The 20,919-nt window shown below is 36.3% G+C and overlaps 1 protein-coding gene across 2 annotated transcripts in view; it reads right to left on the minus strand.

Moving 5' to 3' along the window:
- TAX1BP1 (Tax1 binding protein 1) overlaps positions 1–20,919 on the minus strand; it is a 67,626-nt gene that overhangs the window by 17,651 nt on the left and 29,056 nt on the right. The window contains exons 6-13 of one of the 2 annotated variants that reach the window (XM_050915688.1): positions 10,988–11,136; positions 10,762–10,852; positions 9,300–9,485; positions 5,647–5,874; positions 4,177–4,323; positions 2,833–2,926; positions 1,529–1,647; positions 137–262 (exon numbers count right to left, since the gene is read on the minus strand). In XM_050915688.1, the coding sequence (XP_050771645.1) occupies positions 137–262; positions 1,529–1,647; positions 2,833–2,926; positions 4,177–4,323; positions 5,647–5,874; positions 9,300–9,485; positions 10,762–10,852; positions 10,988–11,136 (1,140 nt within the window). The remainder of the gene's footprint in view (positions 1–136; positions 263–1,528; positions 1,648–2,832; positions 2,927–4,176; positions 4,324–5,646; positions 5,875–9,299; positions 9,486–10,761; positions 10,853–10,987; positions 11,137–20,919) is intronic. The other variant, XM_050915689.1, reaches the window with a different exon arrangement.

Raw genomic sequence — 20,919 nt, forward strand, 5'->3', positions numbered from 1 at the left:
GAATTTCTATTTACAGCAAAAACACATTTAGTGTTTTTTCCCCATTAAAACTCTTCATTACTTGTACTATTAGAAATGAGCAACTATGTTAAGAACAGGATACCATTCATTGTCATGAACAGAATCTGTAACTTACTTTATACTGATCCTCCATTGCTGCTAGCTGTAGTTTTATACCCTCATTGATTTTCACTTGTTCTTTCCACTTCAGCTCCAGTTTAGCTAGTTCATCAGCATAAACACTGCATTTCATCTTCTCGTCCTAAAGTAGTTTATACCATAGCATGAAATATTTACAATTTTAAGAGATTTCCCCTCCCGCCCCCAACAATGACACTGTGCAACTCCATGCTTTTAGAACAAAACTATTTACAAATGGCTTCCCCAAGAAATCAAGCCTGACTCAAGACTTTGAAGAGGACAGGACCACTGAACACTGCATAAGTGATGTTCAATACATATTTTTTTTCTTGCCTGAGTTTTCAAGTTGATATTCTTCTTTAGCTTCACAGTTTCAAGTTTCTTTGTATCCTAATACTACACTGTAATCATGATTATCCTTTCAAGTGTCTCACTTCAGTACAAAACCTTTCCCCATGCAAATTTTACAACCTAAATATCTTGCATCCAGAAGGTCAAAGGCAAAGCTTTCCTCAAGCATCACTACAGAAGAAATAGCCAGCAGAAGCTAACACAGGCTCTCCATAGACAGGGTAATGAGAAGAATTACAGGACAGTTGTTATATCTTGGAGAGCACATTTAAATAGAATAATCTCATTGTGATAAATAAGAGAAACAAGATGAACAGAGACAAGACAACACCCAGAAAGCATTTCTTAAACAATTCTACAACAGTCAACTTTTCACCAGCATCACTAATGCAATATTGCATGATCATACATACATAAACTGGTTAAATGAAAATCAAGTTAGGACTGACAGGTATTAATATTTGAAGGGCATTACTACTGTGGCTATAGCACTACCGGTGCCAACTTTGGTCCAGAGAACCATATAAATGCCTTTATGTATGACTGAGCCCATGCTAGTAGGCAGCACCCACTCAGACATCGAAACACTGTAAAAGCCCAGGACAGTCAGATGTGGAGGAGTTATTGCACTTGAACAGCGTATCAGATAAACACTGCTATACTTGTTCCAGACATCAACTGGCTTATAGCAACATGCTGTATTTGATTTATAAAAGCAATTACAGTTAAAATACAATGCAAAAAAAAAAATTCAAAACCTTAAGCATAGAAGTAGTAATAGTTTTGTTCATTTGTTTTACTGCATCTGGGTTTTCCTGAGGCGTCCTTATCTGGACTCTCTAACACCACAGGTAATCGAGAGCTGATTAAAAAAAATAACTAATAAAAATGTGTTTTCTAATGTTAAGATTTCTACCATAATCGCAGTGTATCACACAAACAAGCAAGGCAACTAAGCTGGGCAGGCTTTGTGGCTTTAAGACTTAGCACCTATAGCTACTTTCTGTTCAGCTTTCCAAAGCAGCCATTTACTTACTGCCAACATTTGCTTGCATTTCTTATACTTCTCTGTTTTCTCAGCAATTTCTTTATTCATTTCACGTACTTGCTCCTTTACCATGAATTCCGAAACTATGTCAGATGAAATAGGGCTAACTGTGAACATTGAAGAAAAAACAAGAATATTGATTTTTTTGTTCCATAAATAAAGTTTGTATAAGAGAGATGACAGGCCAAATTTGACAGTGCATCAAGAACAGCGCTCCATGTTATCCAATCAAATAGTTCAATCAGAGACAATCAGTATCATGTGGCTAGTGATACGTAAGATCAGCAGTCATATTGGCACGTCTGTGTTCAGTTCTCTCACACACTGAAGATGAACATAAATATACACATACATACTACAAAGGTCAACATAAAAAAAAAAAAAGACATCTCTCCCCTTAGCTCCCAAGAAAGTAAACACTCAAATATATGCATTATGATATCACGCTAGATATTTTATTCTGTAAAAACATGAAGTGCCTCAGCAATCTACTTCATCCCATCACATACTATAACTGAGCTTGCTGGGATTTTGTTTGTTTTAGGAAACACTTGTATTTACTTAAGACAGGAGCAAACTGACAGAAGTTACAACCTATAGTCTCTATAGACAGAATGCGTGAATTATGAAGTAACACAAACAAAATTAGTCAGCATTTACTGGCATTTATCAATTTAAATTGAATAATAAACCAGGCTTAGTTTTAACCTATTACATGTTTATGTTTTAGAAGATTAGTTTTGTAAGAACTTAATGGTTCATAAAAATTATAACCTAGTTAAACATTTTCTAATAAACTACTACTGCCTATACATCATGAGAATAGTCTATAGACTTGACCTTGCCATCACATAATCAGAACTTTTCAGTGGATTTGATTTTACAGTAGAATGCTACAGTGAATAGTCATTATAACATGACTTCAAAATTACCATGCTATTGTACGCAATTTGCAAATTTGGGGAGGTTTGGTTTTTTTTTTTTAATGAACTGTTTATTAGCTTAGTTAACAGAGCCAGTTTTGCCATCAAGCAGAAATTCAAGAGTTCAGTCCTACTGACATTAACAAATATCAGCTGAACTGTTTTGAAAAGATAAATGAAGTTATTTATGAATGTTACCATTTGAAAAGAGACACAAGATTTTCACATTAATTTTCACATTTCTAATCATTGCTTTAACTAAAACAGAACAAGTCCACCTACTTTATACTATAAATACTATTAGGGACTACTTCACATAGACAACACTTTCAGGCTGATACAAATAGACAAAATTTAAGCTGTTGATACCTGGAGATGCAGACAACTTTTTGTCTGTAACGACGGCAGTAGCTGTCTCAATGTTAGATGCATCTGTCAGTTTCTGTTGATGCCCTGCAATTTTCTTTGTGAAAAGAAATTTTGGTTTGGTATTTAATTAAATGAAAGCCAAAGCACAAAGTAACATATATCTTGCACTATCATCTCCTCCAAAACTGGACTAGACAGAACTGATCGTTAAAACAGGAGGTAATAATAAATACACAAACACATTTAATTCTACTAACACTGAAATTGCCTCAGACTATGATTTTTATAAAGTTCTTTTTCCCCTAGAAACAGTAATTTCTAAGCAAACTATTAGAAAAATCTCATTTTGTAGCGAATCAGTTACACTTAAATCCATCAACTTAAATCTAATATTCCATTAGAAAATGGAGTCTGTATTACTAACGAGTGCTGGACTTCTGGTGTCAAAGCAGTGAAATCTGGTGTTTGTTATCAGATGTACAACATAGCCAAAGACGTGGAAGATTTTTACAGAAAAGCCACAGACGTTCTGATATGACACCTCATTCACCATTGACCTTCTGGATGAGAAGACAACTTTTTAAAGTTATCTGTGGATCAAAGCTGGATAACTACCCCATTTGTTCTGTGGATAGCAGAAATACTTAAGTCTGTTTTTCTTAAGAATTCACATTTGTACATCTTGCCATTGCTCATATGCCTTTTCCCCATTTGAGCTCCTTTCCAACTCAGTCACTAACTTTCACAAAATTCTGAAGAACTCTGCTCTCAAATCTGTTTGAAATTGACTCACAGGTTCAGTTACTAGGTGGCATAAGACTCACGTCATCATTGCAAAAGCCTCATTTATTTATGGAACGAAGCTTACAAGAGTGATAAGAATACAAAATACATATGGAATACAACTATATACTGTGTTGTGGAAACTTTCTCCCCACTTCACTTTGAAATCCTCCTCCAAGTTCTCCATTGCCCCTGCTTTTGGGTTGGGGTTTGGGGTTTTTTTTCGTGGTGGTGGTGGTACTGAATAGAGGTAGTAATTATGGATTTTTCCCTGCTTCAGTTTCAAAATTCTTGCTTGAACAATGCTATGCTTATAGGTTCATCCAAACTCTGTTAGCTTTCTACATACACCAGTTATTATAAATCCTATGCTTTGTTTCGACAACTATCTAAAAAGAATCATGGAAGTAATTTAGCTTTATGGAAGAAAATGGTAACTTAAAGAGCCACTGCTTACTGCATGTTTTAATCCTTTTTAAAAGCACTGTTTTTTTCAGAAGGAAATTAAATACTTGCTGAAAAGTTACAAAAAGCAAGTGCAATTTCTCCCATTGTACTTACTGCCTGTTCTGTAAACTTGTTTACTTGTTTTTGAAGTTTTTGACATTCTTTGAATTTTTCCTTGTAATGGTCAGCAGCCATTTGCAGACGAAGCTTCAGATCTTCAACTTCTCTGCGTAGTTCCTGCTCCACTGTGTTTGAAGTTTCCTTAAAAAAAATTAGAAACTGTTCCCCCTTTTGATCAAATACCACTATTTCCCAAAAAGCCTTTTTTCAATTAAAAAAAGCGCAATGCTCTATGTAAGTACAGAAGTAGTTCTTTCTTTGTGGGAAGGAAAGGAATAGAGTAATAGAGCAGAGAGAGAGGCAGCATCTGTGCTGAACTTTATTCCAAGCAGAACATACTGAGGGAGTAAATAGGCACCAGTATAATACCAGAGGCAGGCAAAGAGGATTCTTATTCTATAGGCTGACTAACGTATACTAAAAGTCTGAATGTATACCAAAAGTCTGAACATCTTCCAGAATGTGTCCTAGCTATCTTATAGACTAGTATAGCCACTTGGCAAAAACAGACAGACCACAACTGTATTCCATCACACTCACTATGTTTCTACTGGAAGCGGTTTGGTTGAGCTGTAACATTGATACATGAGCTAAGCAAACTACATTTACCAACTGGATATATGCTGTATTCGGATACTTTCTGGTAAACTGAGTCATTCAGATGATCCGCTACTTCTTTCAGGATGCATTTCAAAACACATTGTATATAACTGAAATTCTTAGGAAAAAAAAATGCGATTCTTGGATATTTTTAAATATAGCGGTTCTTTTGAGGGTTGTACTATTCACTTCGTATTTACTGCACTATTTTAATCACTGCCCAGCTCAATATATTTTTTCAAACTGCTACATCATTACAGTAATCCTAGTAGCCAGTTAATCCAATGCAGTTCCAATCACGGAAGATCCAGTACAAAGCCCACTTAAGTCAGAATGATGAAACATATATTAGCTCACTGGATTTTTATCCAAGATGAAGAAAGTCAAGACAGTTTCCATTACATTAATATTTTTATACTTACACATACTAAAGCAAATTAACTTTAACCACAAATATTGGAAGGACTCATAAGAATCAAGAGAGAATCCATCAATGAGGAAAGAACATTATAAAAAAAAAATTCTACGAATCAATTTTCTTAGCCGAATGAATTTTTAATGCTACTGTGGCTCACATAAAAGAATTAAAACAGGGAGAGGATTCAAAATAATATAGATAAATACTGTATTATTCTGTGAAAATAATGTGGGGGTGGAGGGGAGTTCCTATAAGTAGTAGCAGAAACGTTCTTTCTTACCAACCTTCCAAATCAGCTAACATGCACTTAAAGTGCCAAAAGAGAATTTGATAATAATTTGTACTGATCATCCAGAAACATATTTTATTCCCCAACTTTAGCAAAGCTAGCTCTGACAGACTTTATAAATACAGATAAACTTCTGTACTAAACACTGACAATTTACCTGTTCATTTTTCAAAGCCGTGATTTTTTTAAGTTCAGCTAAAGCATCAGCAAGCTGCTTTTTCAATTTTTCATTTTCCAGACGTGCACTGTGAAGATCTGCCATCGTCTTATCTCGCACATTTACTGCATCGCTCAGCTCTTTTGACATTAGGACAGCTTCTTGCTTGCTAGCCTGAATCTGATCTTCAGCTTTCCGAAGCTGTTCTTTTAAAATACTTGCATCCTCCTAGGAAAGAGAAGAGAGGGAAGAGAATCCATCATTTTTTAATTCAAAGCTTAAAGGTTGATATAGGGATTAGAAACATTTGAAAGAAAAATTAAGTTTTCCTGGTGGCTTTAACAAAACTACTAAATCAAGAAGTTACTACACAAGTACCATTTTCCCCATTTGCCTTCTTTGCTAACAGTGGTGTGCAAACATATTTCACTATGACATAAAGGCAAATTTAAATATTATTATTATCTATACTGGATTTTTGTTTTATTTTCAGCTTTAGTTTTAAACATACACCAAAACAGTCTTCCTGTTTTCCAGAACATCTTCGTTCTTATCACCATAGAACTCCTGATGGGCACAAATGGCCATCCAGCTTCAAAACCAAAGTTCATCCCACAGTAAGACACTTCAGGTAACAGAGTAAGAGGTCTCTTACAATGCCTACAATTGGTTGATGTAAGACACTGTGAAGCAGCTTTGCAATGTTTTTCTCACAGGTCCATTTCCCAAGATCTTGCACAAGAAGCTTTTCAGAAGGAACCGAGAACAAAAAGTAATGAAGAGCAAGCTGCAGCATGCAGCACGCAGCTCTAAGACTCTCAGCACTGCTGCAGCTCCAAGGGCCAACTGACCAAGCTGCACTACTGGCCTCTCATTCCTCAGAGAAGCCCAGGATCACCAAAAAAAAAAAAATTCAAAGCTACTATAAGCTACTCACAGCCTCTGGTCTTCCTGAAGGCATAATCATCTCATATCTTGAGTCTAGACATAAATTCAGGTCTCTCTAGTCCATTATTTGTTACTTTTTGAATAATCGTTTAGCATAGCAAGTCCAGACGAATACTAATATATTTTGTAAACATTTATGAAGATGGATGGACTAGGAAATGCCCTACAGTCCTCTCCCTTAGCTATTTTTACAGCACATGATGCATCAGTTACACTGTGAAACTGCAGATATTTCCTGAAATATGTATAACAAAAATGTTAATGATCCCACCAGAAACATCACAAGCACTTCAAGATTAATAAATGACATAAATGTTTGGTTGCTTCAGTACTGGCACGTGCACACACACCCCCTACATGTTTTTACTTCAAAGTAAAATACAGTAGTAGTTTAACACATTCAGAAAACAAAACTGCAGAGCAGTCAAAATACTAAAACAAGATAAGCTGTAACTTAAAGTACAATAGCATGTCCTTTTTGTCCTCTTGCTATTTCCATTCTCAACAGCACTACTTTTCTACTTAAAATTTACATTCATAACTCACATTAACACAATTTCTATTCTTTCGAGATCTAGATCGCTTCTGTGAGAAGACTGACAAGATACACAAGATAAAGTCACCTGCATAATCTGACTTTTCCATGATGGCCTCAAAGGCTGTGTCTAAATTAACTCTCTAGTTTGAATCAAGAGCACATCTGTGAAGCAAAACTCCCAGTCAATTCTACTGTTACCTATCACACTGTAGATCACAGGACAGAACAGTCTCAGGGCACAGAAACTGCATTCCTTTTGGATGAAACAAAAGAGGAAGATGTACATCAGGAACAAACACCTAATGAGTATTCTGTTGTGGTGGGTTGACCCTGGCTGGATGCCAGGTGCCCACCAAAGCTGCTCTATCGCTCCCCCTCCTCAGCTGGACACGGGAGAGAAAATATAACGGAAGGCTCGTGGGTCAAGATAAGGACAGGGAGAGATCACTCACCAATTACCATCACGGGCAAAACAGACTCGACTTGGGGAAAAAATTAGTTTAATTTATTACCAATCAGATCAGAGTAGGATAATGAGAAATAAAACCAAATCTTAAAAAGATGTCCCCCCCACCCCTCCCTTCTTCTCAGGCTTAACTTTACTCCTGATTTTCTCTACCTCCTCCCCCCGAGCAGCGCAGGGAGACAGGGAATGGGGGTTGCAGTCAGTTCATCACACATTGTCTCTGCCGCTCCTTCCTCCACAGGGGGAGGACTCCTCACATTCTTCCTCTGCTCCAGAGTGGCATCCCTCCCACAGGAGACAGTCCTCCACGAACTTCTCCAACTTGAGTCCTTCCCATAGGCTACAGTTCTTCACAAACTGCTCCAGCGTGGGTCCCTTCCATGGGGTGCAGTCCTTCAGGAACAGACTGCTCCAGTGTGGGTCCCCCACGGGGTCACAAGTCCTGCCAGCAAACCTGCTCCAGTGTGGGCTCCTCTCTCTCCACGGGTCCACAGGTCCTGCCAGGAGCCTGCTCCAGCACGGGCTTCCCACGGGGTCACAGCCTCCTTCGAGGGCATCCACCTGCTCTGGCATGGGGTTCTCCACAGGCTGCAGGTGGATATCTGCTCCACCATTAACCTCCATGGGCTGCAGGGGGACAGTCTGCCTCACCATGGTCTTCACTATGGGCTGCAGGAGAATCTCTGCTCTGGTGCCTGCAGCACCTCCTCCCCCTCATTCTTCACTGACCTTGGTGCCTGCAGGGTTGTTCCTCTCATATTCTCACTCCTCTCTCCAGCTGCAATTGCTCTTGCCCAGGTTTTTTTCCCCGCTGCCCTTCTTGGATATGTTATCCCAGAGGCACTACCACCATCGCTGATGGGCTCAGCCTTGGCCAGCAGTGGGTCCATCTTGGAGCTGGCTGGCATTGGCTCTATCGGACACAGGGGAAGCTTCTAGCAGCTTCTCACAGAAGCTGCCCGTGTAGCCCCCCGCTACCAAAACCTTGCCACACAAACTCAATACATCTATCCATAGCAGCACACTAGAACTAGTCTGAAGTAACCCCACCTGGATCATGGACAGCACAGATTCCAGTTCTTCAGCAATTTCACTCTCCTACTATACCACACTGCTTGCTAACCACAATACTACAACACTGCATAGCAAAAGTTGCCTCTCCCTTAGAAGTCCTACTGGCACTCTTATTGCTGAGTTCTCAGCCAATTTAGTTCATTTATATGGTATCTTACAATGATGTAAAACCTGAGAAAGGGTATCTTGACAATACATTCACCTAACAAGTCCTTCAGCACATCTTTTGATGTCTCCTCTTCTCTCCTCCATCACCCTCTACAGTCTCAACATAGCTACATTATTAACTTTTCTTTTTTCCTCAATCTCCTTCCTTTTTCATGAAGTTAAAAGCAACTCAGAGTGCACCACTTTTACTGATACACTTTTACTGAACTCACAAATTACTTTTTCACACACGGTTCATCTCAGTTCATCATGTGAGACCTCAACAAGCTCAGAATATGCAAAACTAAAACCAAATTCACTCTTTTGCTCTTTTTCTGCATCTACTGAGAACACCATAATCCTCTTGCCTCTCAGCCTATACCCTGGTGATACCTTCAACTTCTTCCTTTCTCCTGTCAAACACATACAACCTTAGATATGTTTATTTTAAACCAGGCCAATTACATTAGTAATGCTTACCTTGTTTGATGAGGAGAGTAAAAAAGCTTTCTTCATATTTTCTTTTTCAGCTATAAATAGCTGTAATCTGCCAACCTCCTCTTTATAATACCGTATCATGTTTTCTTTGATTGCATCCGAATTCTTAAACGTCTCGATTTCTTTTACTAGTTTGGTGTTTTCTATTTCTGTATTCTTCAAGTGTATCTGTAATGATGCTAAAAAATGTCAAACTCTTCTTCCACATTATGAAAACTGCTGTTCACCTGTCCGTTTAAGTGTTCACTAAATTCTAACTCATCTCTGAGACAGATTAGAACAGGTAAAGAGAAAAATTAAACATTTGATAATTTCACTGCCCTCCAGCACAAGTTTTCCGGCTCAAATTCTTTCAGCCTGATCATCTAAACAACAGCTCCACTCTACAGCTAGAAGTTAAGGCCTTGTTTCCTGTCCACAACAAACTGTGTTATTCAGAACGCACTCCTCTCTTCACAAGTGCTAGACAGTTAAGGACAAGCAAAAAAGAAATTACTTGAAGAAAACTAAACAGAAATTAAACTTCTAGTAGTATCTACTTGCCATCATCTAAGCAAACAGGACTACGTCAGCAATATTAATTTCCAAAGACAGCAAACTACTTTAACAACTCCAGAGCTGTTTTTAAGATGTCATCAAGTCTACCATATTATGCCTAATAAAAGATAACTGTTGCACTCAAGTGTTGTCCACTCAAAGACTAGAAGATTTGTGTTGCTTATTTACAACGGGATTCCTTGCTTGTGAAAGATGTTTTGAGATTTTGTGACTTCTGGTGTATATCTAATACTGTCTGCCACATAATGACATTTTCCTATGAACAGAAATTACCTTTCAAATACACCTGACTTGTTTCATACAACCTAAGGATTTCATTATTTTAGCATATAAAACTTTTTCGTCTTGGCGGGGGGCACTATGTTTTATTTTAAATATGGGTGTGTCAATACCAGCAAAAGAAACCAGCTACGCTAGCAAAAATCAATGCAATATAGATCCTACTAAAGCTTCTCAGTTATGCACGAGACTCAAGAATAGGGATCTAGAAAACACAGTCTGGAAAGAGAACTTAGAAGAGTAAAAAGTCATTTACTTGTGAAAAAGTGTGTTAAGAAAACCAGTTACTGCATGATGCACTGTACAACTGAAGAACTTCCTCACTAGCATCTATTATTTTTTGTTACTATGCCTGCATTTTAACAAAGTAGTGATCCATTCTCCTTCTTAGAGACCTTTTTATATCATGGGACAAATTCAGATGCTATTTTCCTCATTCATTTTTATATGAGAACATCTGTAACTGTCTTAAAAATCTGTTCACAGAAGTTACCCATTTCCTTTTTTCCTTAACAAATTCAATTTATCAGACTTCTCCATAAAACATTACCACCTTTATTTCAAACCACTTCATTTCAGCATATACAGGTACAAGGAATAAAGTTACCTTATAAAGTTCTTTTTCATCCTTTTCTGTCTTTAACACACATTCAAGTTGCTCCTTCTCAAGCATCACTTTCTTCAGTTTGTCCTTCAGACTAAGACATTGACAAATTAATAGTACAGAACTATTAATACAGAAAATTGATGCATACATTAAAAATTGTTAGTTTAAAAAAAACACCTATGGAAAGAAACAGTAAAATAAGGTAAGGAACAAAATGACTAAGTACCTGTCTAACTCAGTTTCTTTTGCAATGGCTTTTTGAGTAACAGTCATGATATCTTCTTCAAGCTGGAGAACTTTTGCAGCAGCCTCATCGTGCTTCTTCTTCAAATCATCAGTTTCAGTTTTAAGAGCTTCTGACGCTTGAATATTATTCTTTAAAAAAATTGCAAATAGATGTCATTTAAGACTGCGTATCTTCAGGACTACAACACGCTATTTGAATTAATGCTAAAATATGGTCATTAGACTTCTCTTCCTTAAAACGTATGACAAGCCCATTTCTAGCATATATAAATATATATATTGAATATATAAAAATACATTAAACTTGCTATGCACAGTTAATATATTAAAAAGGAGTCAATAAGGAACTTGTTTTGGCGCAAGCATTCAGTTACACAGAGACTACCAAAGACTTCAGAGTATGGGACAAAGCTATATTTCCTGTCTTTTGCCCATCTCCTTCCTGCAAACTAACCACTGACTGCCTGGCTTAGAAGACATAAAGAACTTCTGTTTTTCTTTGTACTTTCTTTTACTTGAAAAGAAGGAGAGCTTGCACTTGACCAGACAGTTACACCGCTCAAGCAAGCCACAGTAAAGACAACTGCAGGCAAAAGGAGGAAAAAAATGGAAGAACTCCCGATGAAGAGCTAGTTACTACACTACATTCTCCTAGCTAGAACATGTGGAAGGTCTCACAAAGCTCAGGGAAGCTCATTAAACAATTGTGGGATTTATGTCCTGGATACTGGAAGCTGAGACAGAGGATGATGAAAACACCCAGAACAGGTTCTTTTTTCAGAAAACTGACAGGTGCAAGATGGGAAGCCACTTTTAAGTATTACATTCATTATCTAATTACAGTAATGTCCATACCATTCTAAGGCAGTGGACAGCTAAATGTTATCACCACCACAGCAAAATGCCCATTTAAAGTCAGGTCATCTTAAATAACCCAGAAAAACATTATTTTCAATACAATACTATTTTCTTGAGAAAATAAATTAGTAACACTAAAGCAGAACACACATACCGAGATAATATACTATTTCTGATATCAAAATTCAATAAAGCTCAGCTTAGTACTGACCATGACAGTGGTATGAGTCAAACTGCAAATAAGGTCAAGACAGACTGACCAACATGCCTGACTGCAGCATGACTTACAGTGTTTGTGCAGATACTAAGGTACAAGTTGTCCTTCTGCTCTGTATTTGGAAGATTAAAGCACTAGTTCATCTATTCATTTTTAAACAAAGCTTAATGCCCTGAAACAACAAGACTGTACTGTTACATCAAGAGAAACACATCAGCCAGAGTTTGCAGAGAACCCCTACTGGCCAGATTCCAACCTAACTAACAATGTTTTAAGTACAATAAAATATAATGAGGACTGTTTTTACTCATTAATTGTCAAAATACACTGTTCGCAAGTGTAATTAAGCCCTGCTTTTACAAGCAACTAAACAGAAGTTTGGGCATTATGATGGGGGGGGGGGGGAGGGGGGCAGGGGGTGTTGAATTGTGAGGGGTAGCAAATGTAACTGATGACTCAATCACTTCCTAAACATTATACCAGCACATAAAGTAGATTTTTATTTTTGTTACATATGCTATTAAAAAAAAAGAGGACTAATACATTCCAACTATTTAAACTCTAAATGGCTTTATTATATGCCTTAATATAATAAAGAATTTCAAGGGATCATGAATGTACCATCTTTTTTGAAAACAGCATTGGAGAAGATGACCCACAATTTTCGTAAGGTCTTTATTTTTTAAGAGCTATCAGTTTCCTGCAACCAAAAATATATGTATTTGGTGTAACGAACGCAGGATATTTTAATTAAAGTCAGTATTCCAAGTAAAACTTGCTATATAACCGGCAGCAACAACACACATTATAACTGCTTGTCCTTCCCTAGTGCAGTGGAGACTAATTACTTGCCCCTGTTTTGAAAGTCTAGTATAGTAAAAAGTCTATTTCAATGCATATCTGTGTTTTCTCTAAACACCACTTTGGTATAACTGCAACTGTTGTAACCCAAGTGCCTTCAAAAGAATTTAATCTGATACATTATATATACAAACTGTACAAACAGTTCAAACAGGCTGCCAAAGGTAACATATATTAAAAGGAATTAATAGCCTGAAAAAAATTTACTCCACAAACAGCATTACAATTGATGCTGCTTTGCTAGTTATTCTAAAGGGACATGGTATTAAAATGTAAAAGTTCCATACTTAACAGATTCTCACCTAATAAACCTGTTTAGATACAACCAAAGCCTACAGTTTTGAAAGAAAAAAAGGATTAATTTTTAGAGACGACTTGTTATTTTACAGAATTCTTAGCAATTCAATTTAGATGCTGCAATCCTAGTCCCATACACTCTGGTTACAGCGGTTTCAGAGCCTGTAAAATTTAGAATGAGTGCTCTTAGACTATTTTACAGGTAAAAGTTGACTGTGTTTTAGGAGGAGTCTAAAGGGGAAGAATATAATAAACACATCAACTACATATACAACCTCTATTACCAAAAAAAAAGATAATTACTTTCTGTAATTATTGTTTACTTAATTTCTCTTAATTTATCTGGTACATCTACAAATATTATACCTTTTCTTCCACTTTCTTAGCAGAAAGAAAAGCACAGCAAGAGCATAAATCATTGCAATGAACTAGTTTAAAAAACACCCAACAATTTTAAGGTTATTCTTACTCTGGATTGTATTTTTAATCCAGTTACAAATGCAGCTCCTCCCGTCCCCCCTCCCTAGAGTTGCAACAGCCTTATGGGTGGAAGCAGGGAAGCAAACTGCACCACAAGGGCCAGAATAATCAGCCAGAAAAGTCAGCTTCACTGCTGCAAAACAAAAAACTACCAAAACAAAAATTCCTATAACTACTAGGAGTCTCACTAGTGAAATGAAACAAAGGAAATTTAATGTAGTTGTCAAGTGAATTTATTTTCCCCAGAATCAAAATTCCTCTTTGAAAATTTTGATGTACCTTCAGATAGGGAATGAGAAGATAGATGGGGGCACCAAAATCTTTATCGCCATTCTAAAATGGCAAAAGATTTAAGACTGATTATTTTTAAAATAATTTTATTGTAATCACATGAAACACTGTCATTGTCCCCCGCAAAGAACTGCCATTATACATAACGTGATTTGTTTACAGTGCATTACAAACAGCTGCCGAAAGAACAGAGTTTTTACATCAAAAACTTCTGAATTACAGATCAGTTGCCTTAGGTTTGTGTAACCTAATTGTAAATACACTGATTGAAACTTCATAAAGCTATCATAAGCTTTATCTAAAGGATATGCAAAGATCATGCCTGTGCTCCTCCTCAAAACACGTTTAAAATCTATTTATTAAACTTCTGCTGCAAAAGGACTAATAATCTTTCATTTGAGAATGGAATAGCCATAAAGTTTCTAGATTTTCATATTTACAACAGAAAACTATGGCAAAAATCTGTATGTTCAACAACGAAGAACAACACGCTTTCCCTACTTATTTCTTACTTCTAATGGATTTTTGCAACATCAGTAAAACATTTCAGAGTACAGTCCGGTTAATGGAAGCAGAGTGGTACACACATCCCTTCCTGTGAATCAACATACACAATGCATTTTTCAAACATGCTTAAGGCAGAGAGAGATCCAACAGACAGAATAAAATACTTGAAAAATACAACCCAAGACTATTTCGAGCTGTGACATCTTGCAGTATGGCAATGGGCATCATGGTTTTTTATGCTTCATCTTCCCTTTTCATAACATGTAAAACTCCCTACCCAGTTTTTAAAAGCCATTCCACACCGAAAGCATTCATCTTTGATTAATGGCTAATACCTGCAATCTTTATTTTACTTTTTACAGAATGCATACATTGTAATGAAGAAGAATGAAAGGTTAAAAATGAGCTATGCAACTGAAGCCAAAGAGGTCAATTCACCAAACACAGGGCAATTTATTTAAAAAAAGGGCAGCAGCACCTTTCAGCTGGATCGATTTATCTGGATGTAATTTAACATCAGGGGAACCATTATGCTTCATACTCTGTAGAGAATTTAGGGGATCTAGATGAATTATCCGCAGGAGCCTTTTGTTTATCCCAGTGACATCACAGGAGCTCCAACAGAATAGTGTACAACACTTGGCTGACATACTCAGGACCTCTGAGGAGAAATGATGAACACAACATAGTACTATTGCAGCCACTGCAAAATCTGAGTGTGCTCATAACACAGGGCCTGAATGTTCTGAAAGGAAACCTCAAGTTGTAATTTTTCTTTCTAAAATAAAATTTAAGCATTCAGTAAAGTAAAACAGTAAACCAATTCCAAATAAACTCAATGATATTAAGCTTTTATCTTTGTGACTATGATTCGCAACAGAAATACTGCTCTAAAAATACTGAAGTCTCTCTATTCCAAAAACCTAAGATATTACAGTGGCAGTAATTTAATTGTGTTAATCTCTTCAACTAACATTGTTAAACAGATCAAAACTCTACAAAACTAAGGCCTAACTGTAAAAGTTCATCTAAGTAACATCAGTCACCCAATTACTATCATGAAGACTACAGACATGCAAGTTTTTGCAGGATGCAACTGAAGTATTTACACACGCTATGATTTTGCAGCATGTATTTACATTTCAGAATGCTAATTTCTTAAAACATCTTATAATTTCACTATAAGCTATTGCTTTTGCAGAGTCACTCATGAATACGTAATTTGAAGTGCAGAATCTCAAATGAGATTGATATTGAACAGAATATCTGTTCAATCATCCAGTGAAATAAATTTCAGTTAACCAGTTTAATATTCATACATAGAACGGTCACCAAAACAATAAAACAGGGTTTTCTCTTCATAGCATGTTTATTGCACCCTTGGGTGCTATAATTGCTGGTGCCAACCTGAGCAATTCTGAGAGTTTAATTTGTATTTAAATCATTATTTACATGGAGGTGGGGGGGTTGTTTGGTTTTTTGTAGTTTCGCTTTTTGGGTTGGGGGTAGTTTTTTGGTTGTTGTTTCGGTTTTTGCTTTTTGGGTGGTGTTTTGTTTTAAAAAAAAAACAATGCATCTCCCTGATCATCAGATTTTCACACATGCAGCACACATCAACAATATCAACACAGCTTGATTCAAAGAGGCACTGAAAAAACACTTGATTCACCTACTTTTCTGCATGCAATCTGAACTGGGCACTTGTACTGCTGACATATCACACTGCACAACAGCATTTTGTCACTATCTAACCAGAGAAACTCTCATAAAATGGCATCAAAAGCCAACTTCAATGAATCCCTGATATTTGAATAAAACTCTCCAATGAATAAAGTTACTGTGCAGGTAGAACCTGTCAGTAGAATGTGGATCTAGATGGATGTCCTGTGAAAACTCCCCATCAGATTGATGAATTAGCCCACTTTTTAAAAGTTAAATGGTGAACTAAACTTTCAAAAAGCATGAAATAACAACTTTATCAAGTCAGTAAATTCACTTCTGCCTCAATTTATGCCAATGTCGTAACAGAAACACTATTCAAATGTTCACAGGGTCAAAGAATGAGCTGGTAATCTGCAAATCTGTTGCTTCTGACTCAAGTTAAACATTTACGGAAACTACTGCCACGGGATTAAGACTTGTCACGACTGTAACATTAAATAAATCAGTTCAGAAGTATTCTCTCCCACTAGAGGGAGACAAATGATTGCAAAAGCATCATTTGCAAGCTCTGCTCTCTACAGAAGCATACAAAACTTGTGTTCACAAAATCGAACGGTTGCAGAGTGTCAGAAGAGCGACCAATGAAAGACTGACACAATGACTACTGCATGTTTCTCTTGTTCAGCACAGTAATATTAAATCTTAAAACAGTAGGCAAGTGCACTGCTGCCCGAGAGCTTACACACAGTTTAAGTACACACAAAACTGGGAACAAAGACCAAAAAGCATGCATTCATTTTATTTACTCAGGTATATATTCTTATATTCATAATGCATAAGATAGATTAGAAATATTTGTATTATTTTCTAGATAAAAACACACTCAGTTTTTGATTCAATGTTCTTCAATTCTTCCAAAAGTAAAATATATTCAGATAAAAGCAGCTTACTAATGTGACTCAACATACTTGAGTATACACCAATGAACAAGTTATCTCACTAGGAAACCAAAGGAAAAGTTGAGATGTTGAAAGTAACCTGAAACAGTTCTAGTGACCATGTATCATGTGTCACCTTCTTAAGTAAAATAATCATAGTGAGTAATTACATCATTATTTTAACAGTGTTATATTAGTAGAGTTGCAAGCTGCATATACAGCATGATTCTAAATAAAATTATGCTATCAGGGAACATCATCCTAGTAAAAACAAATTAACTCTGAAATACTAACAGAAGGTTGTAAGAAAAAGATGTGACATTTCTGAAACGTTTCCAATAATTTTGCATTTACTCTGAATTCCCACACAGAGTAGTAGCAGATTAAGTTAAACCTTCACACTCTGTAAGAGCTGATTTAGTGTCATCTAGGAGAAAAGAAAGCCTAGGAATGGTTTAACTGGCATGACAAATGCAGCAGAGGAATACTATGTTTTCCTGTAACTGAAAATACAGCCCTTTTCAGAAGGCTAAAAAGAGTGTGCATGTTGGGCAGCAGGAGAAGACAGGGGAGAACGGGAAAGATTCACTTATGCCCTCCCTAAACTGATCTTGTCAGAACAACTAAATACTGTGTTAAGCAGCCGTTGGATGAAAGAAGAGGAAAAAGAAATAAAGACTGAATTTGTCCCAAGTTCTACAATATCTTAAGCTTTGGCAGGGCAGGGTAATTAACACAACTTAATGGTAATAGCCATAACATATGAAGTGTGCACTAAAAACAGGGGGGCTGGAGAGCACGTTCCCTCTGAGCGCAAACACTGACTAGTGCAAAGCTGTGTCTTGCAAATATTCTTTTTCTGTGATGGTAGCGATGACCTGAGAAAACTATGTCTGCAGAACCATTAATGTGTTGAATACAAATTAAAAATACAGATTTTTTTTTAGTCCAATATGATAAAATACTAAAAAAAAAACAAAAAACCACAAACCTAAAAAAAAAAGATGCCTTTAGAGACAAGTAGTGACTTAGAGTGCCGTAACATGCATTAGAAGCTATGTTTCAACAACTCTAATAGCACATTATCACTTTATGTCTTGAATGCATTTGTTCCTCCTATCTTTGGTAGGAAAAGAGATGGCTATCTTGTAAGAAAGCAACAAACGACTGTGTATCTCCTAAGCAGTAAGGGCACTGTTAGCAAACCAAAATCCATAGTTTTTTGTGGCCATTGCAGTCTGAAGTGCTACAAACACAGGAACTCACCTGTTTTTAAAACTCAAGAAATGGGAATCTTTTCACCACTTAAAAACATGCATAGAGCCCAATATTCAAACTTCGTGGAACATTGATTGTATTACACCTGAACAGATTGTTTAGTATGCTGTGTTCTTAAAAGATTGATCTACTTCTAGCTTGTTTCTTCCTAATATTTTCCCCAAAGAGCCTCTAAAGGACCACTTACAAAGCATCCCAACTAGGCAAAAAGCAGACAGAGAAGACAATAGTTCCACTGCCCAGAATTCTATGAGAGTAACTGGGGGGGGAAGAGAGATCAAATAATCAAGAGTGGGAGGGAAACACTAATTGGGATATAGCTGTGACATTGTCTGTCAACAACTATCCTGTCTATATTGAGAAATCAATGTTTCTACAGACATTTCTCAATGATCCAAACTACTCCTAAGCTGTTTGTGAAAACAAAGGACTGAAAAATCAATACCAAAGACGAAAGTAGCCTAAAGGCATACAAATAAACATGAATAAAAAGGGGATTTTAAGAGAACTGTGTGTTAACAAAACATTTCAAATTACGAACTCAGAGCTTTTCCATCATTAATCTACCTTCTATTTGTTACACCGTACCACAGTAAGATAACTTATGTACTATGACCCCTAACCACACCATCCACATTCTGTTCAATTCAAGTATAAAAATATAAGGTCGCTTAATAGTGTATTTGATCAAAAGACAAAGACATTAGCTCAGATACTCAGTTTCTTCAGAGCAAATAATACAGGTAAGATTTTTAGAAAAGGGGCAGATTGATGAGTATTTTGTATAACGGGGTTCATAACTCCAGGGCCCCCTTATCACAATACAAATGGTAATAAAAATAGTAGTTGCCAATACATTAGCAGCATAAAGAGCTCTGCACTCAATTAGAATCAAAGGTATGTGTCTGTACGGATGTATCCACTTCCTTTGCTCATGCAATTGCTGCTTTTTAAATACAGTACTTTGTAATATTGCGGTTTTCTAGAGGGCTCTTTGGACAAGCAGAAATATTATCTGTGCACTTCTTGATGGAAGTACTTGCAAAAAGGAAAAAACTTAGTATGTTCTTAAGAGATTGTACATGGGTTAAATGTAGCTTAACTTTATTTTGAACAGAAATAAAGATTTCTATCACTTATAGCTTCTTCAAACTACAAAGGTAATGATATGTAGTGTTTACAGCAATTATATTTTCTTATATGGGCCATTTTGCTTTATTAATTGTTGTTCTTCAGCCTAATATGCTCTAAAGTATATTGAAAGAATTTTTTTTTAATAGAACTCCAAATAGTTACGCCTTTAGCTAAGTTAAACATTTTTAAAAATACAAATTTTAAATTCATCAACTCCACTTTTTATCTATTTATGTATCAAAAGATTAGAGCATAACAAAAAAATCCACCTGTATGTGACAAAAGAGCACTAGGAATAAAAGAAGATAAAAAACCCACAGAATTACTTAGTTAAAACAACCATTCTGTAACGTAAAGGCAAAAAAACCCAACAAGCCAAACCAAAACAACCTAGCTCATACTAAGCACAGGTGAAGATTCTGCTGTTACATAAAATACAAATATATTTTGATTACTTAGCATTTCAAGGTTATCCCTTGTAGTCTTATATAAAAACCATCCAAGTTAATGCATTGTTTATGTTTATTGCCAATAACAATTATTCATATCACACGAAGCTGACTAGATTAGCTGGGGGGGGGTGGTTTTGGAAGGTTTGTTTTGGCAGTTGTTTGGGGGGGGTGTTTTGTTTGGGGTTCTTTTTTGTTTTCATTTTTTGTTTCATTGTTTTTTGTTTTTTTAAACAAACCACAAGGAAAGTAAAACCTAGGTACTGTAATCCAACTGAGTACTGCATAACCGCTGCTCAGGAATCTTCTAATCAATTCATTAATGCACTGTACGTGTTCCCAGCAAAGATAAAACATATAATCCCTTGACCCACTGCTCTATTTCATGTATTGGGGTAGGGAGGCAAGGAAAGCAAGAAGGGAAGTCATCTTTAAGACTGGAAAGTTTAGAAAGAAAGCCACATATGAAGTTGTTTATTAAACTTTCCGATGATGAAGAAGTTAAACTTATTGCACCTGATTTAGTAGATGGTTTAATTTTCAAGAGTAACATTGTTTATATTCTGCTTATGTATATAGACAAATGAAAGATTTTTTCAACTCAGTAGATTTCTTTTTTTAAACAAGTGAAAAACAAAGAATAGAACATAAAAGATGTAAAATAAGACAGTGTCAAAGACTTAAGAGAAAAAAAATAAATTGCATGCGTTAGAAAACTTCTATAGTATTCTAGACAGCTGAAGAACTGCATCAGCCTCAGATTAGATGTCTAGTTATAGCTCAGCTAAATGCAAGTGAGAAGTTCTTCACACTGCATCATCACTTCAACAAAATACAAGGCCAAAACAACAACAAAAAAAACCCCACAACATTCCTGAAATTAAATTCTAATTGCTAAGTTCTGGTATCTTAAAGGCAAAATTATTTTTGATTATAGAAA

The sequence above is a fragment of the Gymnogyps californianus genome, chromosome 2, assembly GCF_018139145.2.
Source record: "Gymnogyps californianus isolate 813 chromosome 2, ASM1813914v2, whole genome shotgun sequence".
Taxonomy (NCBI): domain Eukaryota; kingdom Metazoa; phylum Chordata; class Aves; order Accipitriformes; family Cathartidae; genus Gymnogyps; species Gymnogyps californianus.